The sequence below is a fragment of the Populus euphratica genome, unplaced genomic scaffold (assembly GCF_000495115.2).
Source record: "Populus euphratica unplaced genomic scaffold, PopEup_1.0 scaffold382.1, whole genome shotgun sequence".
NCBI lineage: Eukaryota > Viridiplantae > Streptophyta > Magnoliopsida > Malpighiales > Salicaceae > Populus > Populus euphratica.
The window spans coordinates 67900-83975 of NW_011500274.1; the positions used below are offsets into that span (position 1 = coordinate 67900).

Below are 16076 nucleotides of genomic sequence, written 5' to 3' on the forward strand. Positions count from 1 at the left end.
ACTATAAAAAATAATTTCTACCATAATTCCAAACACTTTAAAAATATATATTTATATCACTTGAGTGATTAATTTTGTTCATAAATTCTTTTTAGTCACTAAAATAAATTAAGTTAATATTTTATTATTATTTCATGTAGAGACAGAGATATTGAAAATAAAAAAGATAAAATATAATAGGAAATAAAGATAAAATTATATTTAATAATAATATTTGTCTCAGTATCATGTTTAAAGTTAAATATTAAAAAAAAATATCCTTATATATATATATATTAATTTAGGTTATATTGAGTGTTTGAATTAATAATAATATAATAATTCTAGTTATAAAACTTGTATTGACTTAGAGGATCAACCAAAAATTCAGTCAATCCAGAGCTTAGATAAGTCTGAATGTAAGAAAAAATAAAAAAATAAAAATTAATCTAATATGATTCAATAAAAAACATAGCAAAACTCTCAACCCTGCGATAAAATCTAGTTAAAGTCAAGGTCGAAAATATATTGACTTTTGTTTTGAAATTTTTTTTATCAAAACAATGTTGTTTTGATATTTTTTTAAAAAAAATTAACTCTCTCAACCAATAACTCAAACCTTACTCCGGGTCGAAACTCATTTTGATTTTAAGATTATAATAATAACTACATTTATATTTATATACTTTAGTTGAATAATTTTGAAATTAAAAGTGTTTTACAAGATATTTTAGGGATAAAAAAAATAATAAATAGTCTCTAGCATATTCCTTTAACAAAAAAAATACTTTTATCATTATTATATTTATCTTTTTTTTTGTCATGAGATAGTAACCGAGCGCTATATATATATATATATATATATATATATATATGAATAAAAAAATTGAAAGTTTTAGGGTGAAACTATTTAGTGAAAAAATTGAGATTATATAATTCAATAGCAAACAAGAATTACTCATAAAATGCAATGAACAATGAGATTAGTTTCGACTGATGGCATTCATATGATATAAATTGAGATTAATTAATGATGAGATTAACTTTTGCTAATAGTGTCCACATTGGATAACTAAAATCAAATGATAAGGTTAATTTCGGCTAATGGTATCCATATTGGATAGCCAGAAATGAATGGTGAAATTAGTTTCAGTTAATGGTATCTATATTTGAATAACCGGAAATGAATGTTATGATTAGCATCGATCCATATAGGGTAACCGAGATTAATTAATGAGATTAGTTCTGGCTACTAGTATTTGTATCAAATAACCATGAATGATATGAGTAGTTTCAGCTAATAGTATCCTTATTGGATAACCATAAAGAAATCATGAAATTAGTTTCGGCTATTGGTATTCATTTTGGATAATCAGATGATTAAATGAGATTAATATTAATTAATAATGATAATAATATATGCTTTTGAAGTAATTATGAATACACTAAAGTAGAAATATTAACATGTCAATTACTGTATAAAAATTATAGACTAATTGAATATAGTTAGGAGATGATAATCAATCATCAAAGGATGCCCTATCATAATGCATGTTAATGATTGGTGTTGATTACAGACCAAAGATAATGCAACATAAAGTCGCACGATAATGTAAAGTAAATTGTTAAAGAGAGACTTAGTAGAAACTTAATAATGAAAATCTAACTATTTAAATTATCAATACGGTTTCAAGTAGATGTCCATTGTTCATTTATATTATGTTATGGATGCAATGAATATTTATTTCTTTTGTGATGTTATTATATATTATATATATGTGATATAAATGATAAATAGAATCACATTATGTATCAATGGAATGTGATAATAAAAAAAAAAAAAATTCCTATTTCCAACTTGTTATGGGCACACAGCGTGTCATGAGTCATCGAATTTCGCGGGTTTTTACAACAACCACATCGCTTTCAATCTCTTCTCTAATTGGGCGGGAGGGAAGAACCACAGTAATTAAATAAAACCCTGCTCTTAATTTGAGAAATCTACTGATATTAATGGAAAATAAAAACCAAACCATCTCTACACTGCCTTTCATATTTTGCTCGACAAAGTTCTTTTTTCATGTTTTCTATCGCTATGAGCATTAGATATCTCTGGATTTATTTCTCTCTCCAAGTTCGATTGTGTCAGTTCTAGTTCTTGATCTTTTCGCCGCAATGACATTAATCGTAGCCGCTACTTTTAGTGGCGGCGGCAACGGTGATTTTCACCACCAAAGATTCTGACCCAGCACCGCCAATGACTTGCGCCTACATGCGTTACATTAAATTCTGGAATCGCACGCAAAAGCTAATTTTTCTTCTCCTGTTTTAGCTGCTGCTTTAAATTTTTTCTGTTTTCCTTTCCCCCTGAATTTGATCCAAGGACTCGAGACTTTTTCATCCCATGTTCTTTTGAAAAACACAAAGCGCAGCTGCTTTTTTACATGTTTTTGCTTGTGCTAGTGCCAGTGGCCTCTGCAAATAAGCTACGGCAGAAAGAATCCATTTCTCTGTTTCCATGTTTCATTGATGTTGCATAGAATCCATTTCTCTGTTTCCATGTTTCATTGATGTTGCATTTATGAAACCCTTGGTAATGGATAACATTTGTTCCTTATCTAACGTGGAGCTTCAGTAGCAACAGAAGCTGCTATTGGACTCATGATACACTTCGATAACAGTATGGACGCAACTCCAGATTCAAGAAACAATGCAGCTTGTCTTACGTTTTTAGAGGTGAGAATAGAATAGACAGACAGACTAAATGAACAAGCGGATCAAGCAACTTGCAAAGCTCTGACTCGAGCAGTCAACTCTCTAACTTGGCTTCTCAAACGTTCAGGATTGCAGAAGAAATCAACAAAAACACGCCTTTGAAGTCCAACCTCTTGGGAATGATGTTTTACAATCTGCAAGAGAAATGAACGTGGACAGGAAATTCAGATGCATGGCATAATAGGTGTGGTTTTAAAAATTGAGCAGAAGACAAGGACTTCTTCCCTGCGGCGTAGCATGGTGTAGGCATAGAAGAATCTTTTTATGTAGGGGTGTGGCAATTTCTTTTAAGATTCACTATAAAAACTAATCTTTGATGTATGTAAGCAATTGGAGATATGCTAGAGAAAGGTATTGTCTCATAGTCTCATAGTGTGCAAAACAAACATGTTGCCCTGAAAGCTAAGTCATGATTTCTTTTCTTTTCTTTTCTTAACATTAAGTGTTGCGGTTTACCCCTAAAAGCTAAGTCACAATTTGATTTCTTTTCTTTTCTTAACATTAAGTGTTATGGTTTACAGAGTCACCTTCATTATCCTTCGTTATTGTTGTCATCTTTAAATGCTTACTGAAGGGCCCCTAATTATCCTCCCTCCACTTGGCAGGTTAATTCACTTCAGACTAAACCAGGTAAGGAAATGCATTTGTCTCAAAATTTTGACAGTCCAGTTATTCATGTATTGTTTTAATATACTGTGAAGTGATGATTCAGTTATAAGTAGGAATTAACCCATGGGATGATTTTTCATAATATACCAATGTAAGCTCACCTCATTCTTCTTGCAGTGTTCAAGGGTCACCTCTTCAACCGCCGCAGATAGTTTTGCGTTGATCTTTTCCATTTCATCAAGCTCCTTCATTAATGTCTAAAACAGGCAACAAATGTCACAGGAGCAAACATGTCAAGTTAGAACACAAAAGTAACAGCACAATGAGCGCTTAATATATTCAGACAGTGCATCAGGGAAGAAAAAAAAAAGGAAATAAATATATCATGAATATTGATGCATTGGGAAGATTCGAAAACTGTATATAGTAGAGACAATGTAGAATGATTACTCCAATCAGTCCTTGTATCTAATATCCATAAAGCCACCAGAACACCCTTGTCCCTTTGAAAGGTCCAAAATGGCAGTAAGCTCTCTCTAAAGATAACCTCTTTCCAAGAATTGAAGGCACGTTAAGGACACATGAAAAGTTTGATAAAAATATAGGTTCTCCAACAAAGATCAGGTAATTATGCTTCAAGAGGAAATTCTGGAAACACCCAGCAAGGGCATCAATATTTTGGATTTACAATCATTTGAAGTTTCAGAAATCAATCAAAAGTGATGCTGCATGTTTTGATATTTTAAATTAGTCACTGAGCCATACATATAACTCAGATATTTAAGTAATAAGAGCATAAACCAACAAGAAAATGGAAGGAAAAAAGCTGTCAAAAGACCATTCAACCAGTTAAACATAAGATGAAAGAAATGACAGTGCGATCATACCCGAGGTGTCAGTATTGGCTGTGCAGTTGTTGAAGATGCAAACAGCAATTGCTGCAAACTTTGAATAAGTGTACACCTGAAACAAGTAAACAGAAAATGTTATAACTACTTCAGAGTTTTACTAGCAGCTGCCTGCTCCCTCCCTAGCATTCTGAAAATCAGTCCATTAATGTGAATAATTCCAATATTCCCAACTACAATTTCCACTAAAAGCTAGTCTTGTTTCTCGATTCCGTGTGATTTATTCCTCTTGTCTCTCGATTGCATGAAGTGTTTCATTGAACCATCCCTCCCCCTCCCCCTATCTGCATGTGTGTGAGGGTAAAGAAAGCAAAATGTAGCATGGAGATTGTACGGTAATTTTCCATGCATTTAACTAAGGACTTCAATCACGTGACCTTGCCCTTGTGTGGGTAAAGAAAGCAAAATGTAGCATGGAGGTTTTATAGCGATTTTCAATGCATTTAACTACGGACTTCAATCACAACCCCCTCTCCACTCCCAGCCAAAAAGAACCCTAACCAAAAGAAATTTTGTCCACAAAAATACCCTTTCAAAGACATAATGGATCCTTCTGAAGAAAATGATCTACCAAGAGGACATGGTGTCATTAGCAGCAGACAAAAATTCCTGAAAACAAGGAAATCCTTGGACACATAACACTTCAATCTTTGATTGTCTTCTAGGCATCATCATTATCTTGTATTAGTGAAATCATATAGTGATGCAACAATAAGCATGCCAATCAGAGAGGATCTCATGTTCAAATCATATAGTGATGCAAACATAACACTTAAATCTTTGATACCACTTGTCACAGGGTTAAAATTTTCACCCCAAAATACAGCCCTTTATGGCAGTTTAGCCCCAACTAAACTAAGTTTTGTCTCTCCTTTTACTCATGTTTACCTACAATTGTGTTTCACTCACCCAAAGAGGTTCGCACAATTTTCTTGTCATAAGCAAATGACTAGCACAAGTAATCTCAAAGCACACAGCAAATACAAGAAAAACTCTCAACCTTCATTAATCTCGTAAACAAAGGATTCACATAATACAAATGTTTGTGCTATGCACAAATTGCATGCTACACAGTCATGGCCTTCCAAGCTTATTTATAGACAAGTATGAGAGGTTTACAAAACATACAACTATCATCCCTACTTTTTCGGAAGTAGTGGGACACTTTCACCCACAAGAAATTTTTTGGAAGTATTGCCTACAAGTTTGTGATGAAGTGACAAAACATGGAGCAATACTTTAGTATTGCGAAGATCGACTTGGTTGAAGAAGTTAGAATATGTTTGGCAATGTGGTAGCGGTTGCTTTTCAAATAACTTTTCGTGTTGAAATGCATATCAATGATGTTTTTTCATTTTTTAAAAATCATTTTTAACATCAGCACATCAAAACGATCCAAAACATACAAACCATATTAAATTTTAATAAAAATAAAAAATAAATTTTTTTTGAATTTTTTGGGAACGCAGGTTCAACCTCGTTCCCAAATAGCCCCTTAATCTCACCTTGATACATCTCACGAATGATGCTAAACTTTGGTGGGGGACAAGAACTAAAGAGGACTTGCTTTTGTTGAGTCTTTGGCAACGAAAGCAAGTCCATTAGAGCTGGTTTTGGGGACACAACCCCAAATTCTTTCAAGATTGCTATGCAAAAATCTGATGGGAAAAACCCAGTTGTGTAAAGGTTTGCGATGGAGCAACAAAAATTGTTTGAACAAGCTCAAGACAGCTTGCGTAAGGCTAGAAAGGATGTTAAATTATGCTAACCAGAAACAAAGACTGCCGGAATTCAGTTAGGGCGACAAGGTGTTGCTCAAATTAACTCCACAAATCAGGAAGAAAAATATGAGGAATACAAAGCATCAAGGGTTGGTACCGACATATGATGGACCTTTCGAAATCATGAAAAAAGTAGGGGTTGTTGCTTATAGATTAAAGATGCCATAACAACTAAAGTTTCATCTAACTTTTCATGCAAGTTATTTGAGACCTTTCAATGAAGATCAAGAAGATCCAAAACAAAGTAAGTCATAAAGAGCTCTTTCAATGATTCACAAACAGTTTGGCAATGGTATTGTCAAAATCATAGATCATCATCGACTCGGTCAGCGTAGGAAGAATTGATGAGCTGAGTTTTTAGTAAAATGAGAGAAGAACTCGAAGGTTTCATGGGAAAAGGACACAAATTTGTGACATCAAAGACAGTGCAAGAACACCTCACCTCTATTCCAACAAGGACGTTAGACTCTTTTGGTGGGGATGGTTTGTTAGAGTTCTAGGTGCAAGCACACGCCAATGAATGCAAACTACCTAGAATTCAACAACATTGGACAGTGGCAACCCATAGTAGGCAACAGCGAATTCAGCAAGCAGTGTGCATCGGTTTTGTACAAGTCATGGGTTTTTGACTTGGCATGAAACTAGACTTGGAGGATGGACTTTTCAAGGTAGCAAAAACACAGCTGGAATGTTAGTGGAGGGTTGGCATTTAGAAAAACAAATTTCAGGATAAATGTATAGCAGTGTGGTGAGTAGTTATGGCAGTTATAATCATGAAATCATGGGGGAAATGGGTGAATAAATCATGGGGACATGGCTGTTGAACATGGGGGGTATGGCTAGGATTTCTTCTCAAGACACTAAGATCATGAGATCATGGGTCAAAACCACCCACCATGTTCATGGAAACATGAGGGAAAAAGTGCCCACTACTTCCTAAAAAATAGGAATGATAGTTATATTCTTTATAACCTCTCATACTTGTCTATAAATAAGCTTGGAAGGTCATGGTTATGTAGCATGCAATCTTTGTGCATAACAAATACTTGTATCATGGAAATTCTTTGTTTATGACTAATAAAGGTTGAGAGTTTTTCCTGTATTTGTTGTGTTTTGAGATTATTTATTTGTGTTGGTTATTTGCTTACAAAGAAAATTATGCGAACCTCTTTGGCTGAGCAAAACACATAGTTGGTAAACACAAATGAAAGGGAAAGCAAAGCTTAGTCTAGTCAGGAGTACACTATCACAAATGGCTGAATTTTGGGGTAAAAAGTTTAACAATGTGACTAAATAGGGAAATCATATATAGTGATGCAACAATAATCATGCCAATCACAAAGGATCTCATGTTCAAATCATACCGTTGTGGTGGGAACAGAGGAAGCAAAGAAAACCTGATACTATTCAATGTAGAAGTGGGATACTTAGTTGAAATTCGATTACTCACAGCTCAATGATACATCTATTTCTGTCTTCTGGAAGGGAGTTCTCAAGATCAGACTGAAGTGTCATCAAATCTGCATGTAGAGCAGAAATCTGTTGTACAATGCCAGGAGCTGATACATATATTGATAATCCGGCTTGAGCATCTGAAGGAATGACAGAAGCAAAAATTTGAACTCCATAATCAGTACACCTCCAACAAACAATAAATTTTACAACAATTTAACTATGAGGGGAAAGGGTATGTGGTGATTACTTGAATGTATACTTAGAAGGTCCCTAACACCATGCAGAAGAGTATCCCGATCATCCACTGCTCCTTGTTCTTGTATATCAGATGCAGCTTGAGTTAGTGCCAGGCAACAACCCTATCATGTTAATAAAAAGTTATTGACAAAATTCATCTGAACGTAGTATATAAAAGATCATTTCAGCCCAAGTCCCGATTTGGTTAAAATGACAGAAAAAACTCTAGAAGACAAACTTGTAGGTGGCCAGCACATTTGATAGAAGTGGCAATCTCATGAAAATCAGGAGAAACTAAAACAAATGGCTTAGGAAGTAGGGAATACCACTCGGCCCTTAGTTGCTGAAAGGTACCCTTGCAGCTCTGACTCAATGACTTTAAGTAATGAATATGCTCCAAGCATGTTCTTCTTTTCCAACTGACAAGCTATTTTCAAGAACTGATGCCTTGCTAGTTGATTTATTAGATGATTTATGAACTGCAGCAAGAAATTAAGATTATGAATCCTCATAAAAATACATGCAGGTGTATTCATAGTATAGAATTGTTTCATCAGTGTCGCAACAATTTATTCAATTGGTTTATATGAAAATTGGATGAGATGGATGGTTTTTGTACAAACTCATTCAGAACTATTTACAGTATGGATTATCTAACATCAGTATAGTAATGCAAAAGTAAACATTGTTGGAACATCCACAGCCAGTTCTAAAACACAAATATTGCAGCAGTAGTCATCAAATCCTGACACGAACAGGACGTCAAATTGGGTAAATTGTCTATTTGATAGCTTTGTTAGGTTCTATTATCAAAACAAGCAAGCAACAAAAAGGAATATTGGAAAGGGAGGCTGTGGAAGGAGATACGACATGATGGCAATCAAGAGCCTGCTTTCTAACTCTCTGTCCAGAATACAACTATAACCAGGATGCAAGGAGATAAACTTATAAAGTTGACAAAAATACCATCTTCTGTCGATTAATATAGCATTCTTGACGCATGACCTTTAAATCATAGTCACCTGCAAGTGCACAAATAAGAATTGAAAGTTCACAGCCAACGCTATCAGAACCACAAAATTAAACATGCACTTCCTCTTTCTAGAACAGGAAAGCTACAACTTCGTAATACCTTGCAAAATGTATGTGTCTTGGAGTTGAGCTAACTCCCAACAAAGATCTGGAATGGTCTGAAAAGTTGATGCTGAATCATTAGAGGGCACTTAGTATGCATATAGTAACATCTAAGAAAAGCCCACCTTTGGTAATTGTCTGTGCCTGTTAGTGAATGAATGAGAGAGAATATAGACAAATAAAACAACAGAAACCAATAAGAATTCTCACACCACCATGCCATCTTTTTTTTCCTCTGTTGCAGCCACCCATGCAATCACTGTTCCCCCAGATTTAAGGTTCAGTTTTTTGTCTAAGCAACCAATGTTCCCACAGATTGAAATAATATCATTAACCAGTGCCAACATCAAATTTTCCCTAGATACATCAGTATCATCTAAAAGAGGCCACACAAACTGCAATCACTAAACTGTAAGGTTTTCCTGCGTATCCCAAAGTGCAAACTTAAGGTTTTCCTCTCTGAATGTTTTTAGGAAAGGAAAGATTTAATTAAAACAAAAGGAATAGAAAATAACAGGAGAATGAGCCATCCTCCATGTGCAAAATACAACAAATGTCACAATGAAAACATGTGGGCTTTCAAATCCTGCTGAATACTAGCAAAAGAGTTATGGTACCTCTAAATACTCCATGACAGCCAGCAGAATTAAAAAAATATATAGATAAAATTAGGAAATACACCCAAACAAACCTCAGATAATAACTTATCTTCTTTGTGATGAAGATTTGAAAGCTCTTCCACCAATACAACATGTTTTCTCCTGCTCATTCAAGATAAATACAGCATGTCACATGAAATAGCCAAAACAATAACATAATATAAGTTCCTCAAGGGACGGTGAAATTTGAAGGTTTGACAAAAACCCAAAGGGGATTTTTTTGGGATTTTGTGTAAAAGGAGGTTTCTATAGTATTTTATTAAAACATGGTGGGTTTTCTGTACAAACATTCAAACTTTTGGGTGGTATCTATTGTATTCATGGTACCTCAGTGTGGATTTATTGTAATTCACCCTAGGAATTTTTGTTAATTATTGCTACTACTTTCATAGGATGCTGGATGACAGGACATGACATTGCAGGCTTGTGTGCAATGAGAGTAATTATTTCCTTAGGTTGGAGAGGTTATTTTAGAATAACAAAAGAGGATTCGCTGAAGCAAAGAGGTTTCCAAGGAGACATTTATGATGGAGGAAGTCCCCATAACTATTTTAAATGCAAATTAACTAAGTTCATAATTACTATGTTATCCTCAAGAATTAGTGTCAAGGTATTTGTAATTATATAGTTGCAACAGACATGAGCCACTTTCAACATATTTGAGAGACTATGCCAGGTGATAAAAGCATTTTCATAATGCAAAGCCTCCTCTATGGCATTAGTGGCAAAACTGTCTACCCCATAGCATAATCTCCATTAAGGATCATCTAAAATCCATTTTGATAAGAGGACACAAGAATCCAGCCATTCTCTGTATTTTACAAGCATGCATACGACCATACGTGCATATGCTTGTAAAATACAGAGAATGTATATATGTATATATGTATATATACATGTCTATGTATGTATGAAAGAACAATCTCACTGAGTGTATCACCTTATGCTTGATTGGAAGCCTTAAAAATAGAGAAGTTAAAGACCATAGACTCAAAAAGAATATAGAACATGAAATTTCTACCTTAGAGAATGAAGATCAAGATGTATGTGTGCTTCATCTGATGTTACTTGAGATTTAAGTACCATCAGAATAGCTTGCTGCTTGGCATTCTCAACCTGGGCTTCAACCCATTGCCTTTCACTTGTTCCAAATCTGTCAAATTTGTAGCATTTTTATCAACCATCAGACTTAAATCAAAGAGTTTCAAAAAAAATATCACCACCAAGAACCAAGAAAAACAAGATATAAAAAAAAAAAAATCACCCCCCTCCCCGTGATGCCACACCCAAGATCAAGTTTTCATGCATGTGTGTTTATGCATAGGAGGGAGCAAGGAAGAGGACAAGGGATATATTGAAAAATCAAAGTCATAGAACAGCCACATGAATACATGACAAGTTGCTTAACCACCAATCTCAAATATGAACTCTTCTAAACCTTAATTTAACCTGTGGGTGTCATTGATGTAATAGGCATGGATTCTTGACACAAGTCAATCACTATAAATATTGCAAAGACCGTTAGTTTCTTTCTCAAGAACAGTTCACAACATTTAAAACTTATGTTATCTTGACCAAAAGTTCTAAAACTATACTGCATGAAATTAAAATAACCACCACTTGTAGAAGGCTTTTAATTGGTATAGCAATGGTTACCATGGAGCAACAAAGCGAGTACAGAATAAGCACAGAACCATATGGGAAAAATAAGCAATTACAGGAAAACTAAGATAAACAACATACATAGAACGAAGCCGTTGCAATTCTGAAACACGCTGGTGATGGGATTGTTCTAAATCTGCTTCATCCAAAAAGATGTGACAGTACTTTAACAGGATGATACATGGTATATGCAGCAATGTTGTCAAAGGCAAAAGGCGCCAAGCCTTTAAAATGCCTGTGGCGCTAGACACTTGCCCGAAGGAACCAAGGCAATGTGTATGTATGTATGTATTATAATATATAAATCTAAAATATATATCTTCCCAATTAAGATTACATCATTAGAAAATCAAAAGAAAATACCATAACATAGTCATATAAAGTTATATTTTTCACCCTTAAAACAAAAAATAAGATAATTTAAAGTAGTAATAGTGTTGTCAAAGGCGCCAAGCCTGTAAAATGCTTGAGGCAATGCTTCAATGAATATCATCGCCTGAGGCTAATAAAGACGTTGTGGTCTCGCCTCGCCTCGCCTATAGCACTTAAGCCCATGCCTTTTGACAAAACTAACATGCAAATGCCCAAGCAAGTCCAAATCAAGAATATGTTAGTGACATGTGAGTCTCAACGTTAATGCATTAAATCCTAACACATAGATTGCATGTATCTCACCATGGTAATCGTATTTCTACATAATATTAGTTGCAGAGGTACTTATACAAGGAAGATAAAGGCAACAAGGGAAAATAAAGGATGCATCATGAACTTTAGTTGCAGAAGCAAAAGTGAAGGATACCTCGTACTAAAATATTTGAGACGTCATCAAGACTCACCCACGAACATTTTGATTTGCCCTCCTCAGCTACTAGTCGAAAAGGTCCCTGATTTTTATAACACATTATGACCATGAAACCTATAAAAAAGACCATTTCTTGAAACTGAGAGTGATCTAATATGTATCACCTACTGTTGAGAAATTGTTCATAACAAAATACTTAACAGCTTGTACTTTCAATCAGAATTATTAGGCAGATACATATTGTCTAGTGCATTGAGTCGGGATTAAACTTTGGATCCCAGTATTTATTGAGTTACAGTAGAGCATGACTTTGAACAGACAGATTCTTTTAAGAAAAAGCAAGAGTGAGATAGAAAAGATGCAAAAAAGGAGAGTGATGTCTTTTATTTCTCAAAAAAGTGATGTTGCAACTGTATTCAAGAACAAATATTGCCATGGTAAAAAACAAATGTGTCTACTTAAAGTCACTGAAAACAGATAAACGTCAACAGAAATATCTACTATACCACTCCACCGGTCAAGGATGTCCTTGACTAAATTTCTGCAACTTTAGGTCCTAAGAGTACCTATATAGACATGCAAAATGGCTTCAAATTCAATACTACAAGAGGGAAACAGTTTGGAATCCGCATACCGTGTCCAGTTGCTTAGAGAACCACTGATTTATTTCCTTTATACAAGATGAATCTTGAAGCCAGTACTGATGAAAATCAGAGTAAGCTAAGTAGATGCCACCCTCTGCGAGAAAAATAGTGATAGAAGCCATCAAAAGAAAAACCAAAAATAATTTTTTGTTAGTTTGTGACTATCTATGACCTTAGGAGTTGAAGTCAATCCAATAATTGGTTGTCAGAAGTCTGGATAAGAGCAGAGCTTCCATTTTTGTGCATCATCTTGCCATTCATTTTCTTCTTACCCCCACCCCCAAACCATCCAAACAAGCCTTCTGTTCTATAATGAAGCTTGAGAATGGCCCAAAGTATACCATACACTGGGGGTCAATTACAATTAGAGTAAAGAACTGTACCACGCATCAATGCCTGTATTCGATTGAAAACAAGGCTTTAAATTGACTTCGTTATCCTCTTTACAAATAGATTCAAACACCATATGTTTGAAAGTATAAGTTCTAAAGTTGAAGGTCTAATCTTTCACAAGAAATGCTTTACAAAAACTGATTGTAATTCAATAATTTCAAATGGCCAAAACAACAAGTTAAAAACAGAAAGGTAAACACTACCATCGCCAGAATGATAGTGAGCCAACTCTTGTGCTGTAGATGCAATCCTTCCAAGAACTTCATTCATCTACATTACAAAGAAAGATTTCAGAAGACATAGCAAGCAACAAATTACTACATGCAGTTTTTCTCTGAAAGCAACCCGCTTTAAACAAGAGATAAAGAGCGTACTCCAATTATCATTGCTGTTGATGAAGTTAAGTACATTTTAAAAAAATAAAAAATAAGATTATATACCCTTAAGTTTCGTGCTGAAAGAGTATCATCAACTGCAGCAAGGCATCCATTCACAGTAGATGTTGCAGCAACTCGAGCCCGCCTCCCTTGGATCAAAGCAGAAGCCTGGCCAGAAAGCAAATCAAACTGCGCCTGCAAATGCCTGAGCTGTTTCTGCAACTCCAAAGCTTCAGCTTTATACGCCGAAGTGGCATCCCTAAAACAAAAAACATAAATTAATAAATGATAACGCGTAGAATTGAAAGGTTTGCAAGGAAGAAAAAAGATGATAAAGAAGTGAGAAATTGCCTTATATCTTTTAAGGGTTCTTCAGCGCCAAAAACTTCCTCCTGATTGTCTCTCCTTGAAGAAAAAGCTGAAATGCTATCATAAGCAAACTCCAAGTCCTCACCCTAGCCAAAATCCCACTCTAATTACACAAATCATTTTCTTAAAAAAAAAAATAAAGTGGGAAGGGAATTGCACCTCCAAAAGCTTCTCCTCTTGAAGAAACTGTTCGTACCTGGAGAATCGATTGAGAAACAAAATTAGATCTGATGTGAAGAAATAGATATAAGAAAGAAAAAAGAAGAGAAGGAGTGAGATGAAGTAACCGGGAGAGGTCGGAGAGGGAGAGGACGTTGGAAGAGCGGAGACTGGAGCAGATCCAGTCGAGGATAGGGCGTGCGTCGTCGTATTGGAAAGGCCATTCGAAACTGTCTGGGTCTAGTGTGTCTGCCCCTTCGTAACCTAATTCTCCGAGCAATGCGCATAATCGAGTCCCGCTCATTTTTTGCTTCTTAGATCTTCTCCTTCGATTCAATGAGCATTTGTTTGAGTTTCTTTGGCGCCGGCCTGGTTTGATTGAAACCAGTGAGCAGGCCTGCCCACTTCTGCCCTTCTTTCTTTTCTTTTTTATTTCCTTAATAATAATAGACTGCAAAATACACGTGTTTCTGTTTTATGCATTTAAGCTCTTTTCCTTCCGGTGTACTGCAATATTTTCTTTCACGTGATAGATATCTCCTGTCATATTTTTTTCAAAACACAAGACGCATGCTACTTATTAGTTTCGGTTTATTTCTATGTTTAAAAAATAATTTTTAAAAAGTTTATTTTTTATTTTAAATTAATATTTTTTTAATATTTTATATTTTGATTTATTACTATTAAAAATAAATTTTAAAAAATAAAAAAAATATTATATTAAAATATTTGTAAATAAAAAACACTTAAAAAACAACTATATTATTTATGAAGTGCTGGGTTGATGTTTTGTTTTTCTTTGATTTTTTTAGTATTTAAAAAAAAATTCAAATCCAATTCCTATTTAATTTAATATTGCTATTATAAATTTTTATTTGATTTTAGTGACTATTTTTAATTATTACATATCTAATATAAAAATAATAGTTAATTTTTCTTGGAAAATCAATTCAAATTGTTTTTTATTTTTAAGATTTTTAAATACATTTTGAACAAGATTTTATTTTATTTAAAATTTATTTTAGCATCCTATAGTACATATTATTTTAATTGTTTTTTTAGTTAATTGGCTTTAAAAATTAAAAAATATTTTACTTATAACAAAAACAATTACTCTAATTAAAAATTTTATATTTATTAAAATAAATAAGAAACACGTTAATAAAAAAATTAAATTTAATGAAAAAAATTAAAATAAGTATATTTTTTATTTAATAATAATACTAAAAATTTCTACAATGCCTAAATTTTATTTTAATTTATGTATCTAAAATAAATAAGAAACCATTAGAGTGCTCTTCTTGCATATCTTTTTTTTTTTTTTCTTCTTGCATATCTTTATCATGAGACCTCGTGGTTTTAATTTCAAGCAACAAGAGAGTTGTCGATAGGCAAATAATCAATGGCTGACCATTCATCCATCTTTCGATTAATTAATTAATTAATTAATTATGGTACTTGTTATTCGTTTCTTTCTTTTACAATTACGAAATGAGTTCCGAGCACAGGTAGGTAGGTTGTGGCCTTGTAAATTTAAACGAAATCATGGGTGTTCTTTGAATAAGGACTCTTCGATTCGACTATTCATGATCATATTGTCTCATTCTCTATAACTAATTACATCTCCTTCACTGTATGCTACAACTGTAATCAATGTTATTGTTGCTACTGATCATTAGAATGCTACCTCAACAACAACTATTAATGTTGTTATTATGTAAATATCATATTCAAAACTAAAAAGCCGTATAAATCATTCTTTAATATTCAATTAAAACGTATATTCTTGTTCTCTTTTATCTAAAAAAATTTAATTATCAAATTTGATATTTATTTTAAATCTAAATTCAAAATACTTCATCATATTCAATATAAAACCTTTTTTTTTATATACAACTATTCATTTACTTTATGAAATTCAACTCTCTCTCAGAAAACATATTACTCTCGTCAAAACCTAAATAATCCAATATTCATATTTAAACTCTCATCAAAAGTAAAAAATAGTAAAATTTTAAGAAAAAAGAATTTATTACTAACAATAATAAAAGTTTTATTGTTTTAAAATATTTCTAAGTAAGTATCATTTATTACTTTAATTTAAATATATTTATTTTAATAATTAGTATGCAT

The 16076-nt window shown here is 33.5% G+C and overlaps 1 protein-coding gene across 2 annotated transcripts; it reads right to left on the reverse strand.

Moving 5' to 3' along the window:
- Positions 1-2525: 2525 nt before the first annotated feature.
- Positions 2526-14400, reverse strand: AUG3 (HAUS augmin-like complex subunit). 2 transcript variants are annotated; one of them, XM_011008993.1, is made up of 18 exons: positions 14072-14400; positions 13944-13980; positions 13767-13870; positions 13479-13674; positions 13242-13308; positions 12636-12739; positions 11999-12083; positions 11281-11335; positions 10559-10690; positions 9570-9639; positions 8877-8934; positions 8711-8766; positions 8071-8223; positions 7755-7866; positions 7503-7644; positions 4251-4326; positions 3525-3620; positions 2526-2888 (listed from the first exon to the last, which is right to left on the reverse strand). In XM_011008993.1, the coding sequence occupies exons 1-18, from the start codon at positions 14245-14247 to the stop codon at positions 2757-2759; spliced, it is 1851 nt and encodes a 616-aa protein (XP_011007295.1). In that variant the 5' UTR covers positions 14248-14400; the 3' UTR covers positions 2526-2756. The 2 variants fall into 2 exon arrangements, with proteins under 2 accessions (XP_011007295.1, XP_011007294.1); XM_011008992.1 differs by having other exon boundaries at positions 11281-11338.
- Positions 14401-16076: the final 1676 nt, after the last annotated feature.

Bases quoted from the DNA above. Each gene is read 5' to 3' on its own strand.
- AUG3 (XM_011008992.1), bottom strand. From the start codon at position 14,247: ATGAGCGGGACTCGATTATGCGCATTGCTCGGAGAATTAGGTTACGAA. The intron at 13,309-13,478 runs GTATATAATCTT...TTTGTAATGTAG, and splicing joins TTTCAGCACGAAACTTAAGG to ATGAATGAAGTTCTTGGAAG. The intron at 7,867-8,070 runs GTATTCCCTACT...TTAACATGATAG, and splicing joins CAGCAACTAAGGGCCGAGTG to GGTTGTTGCCTGGCACTAAC.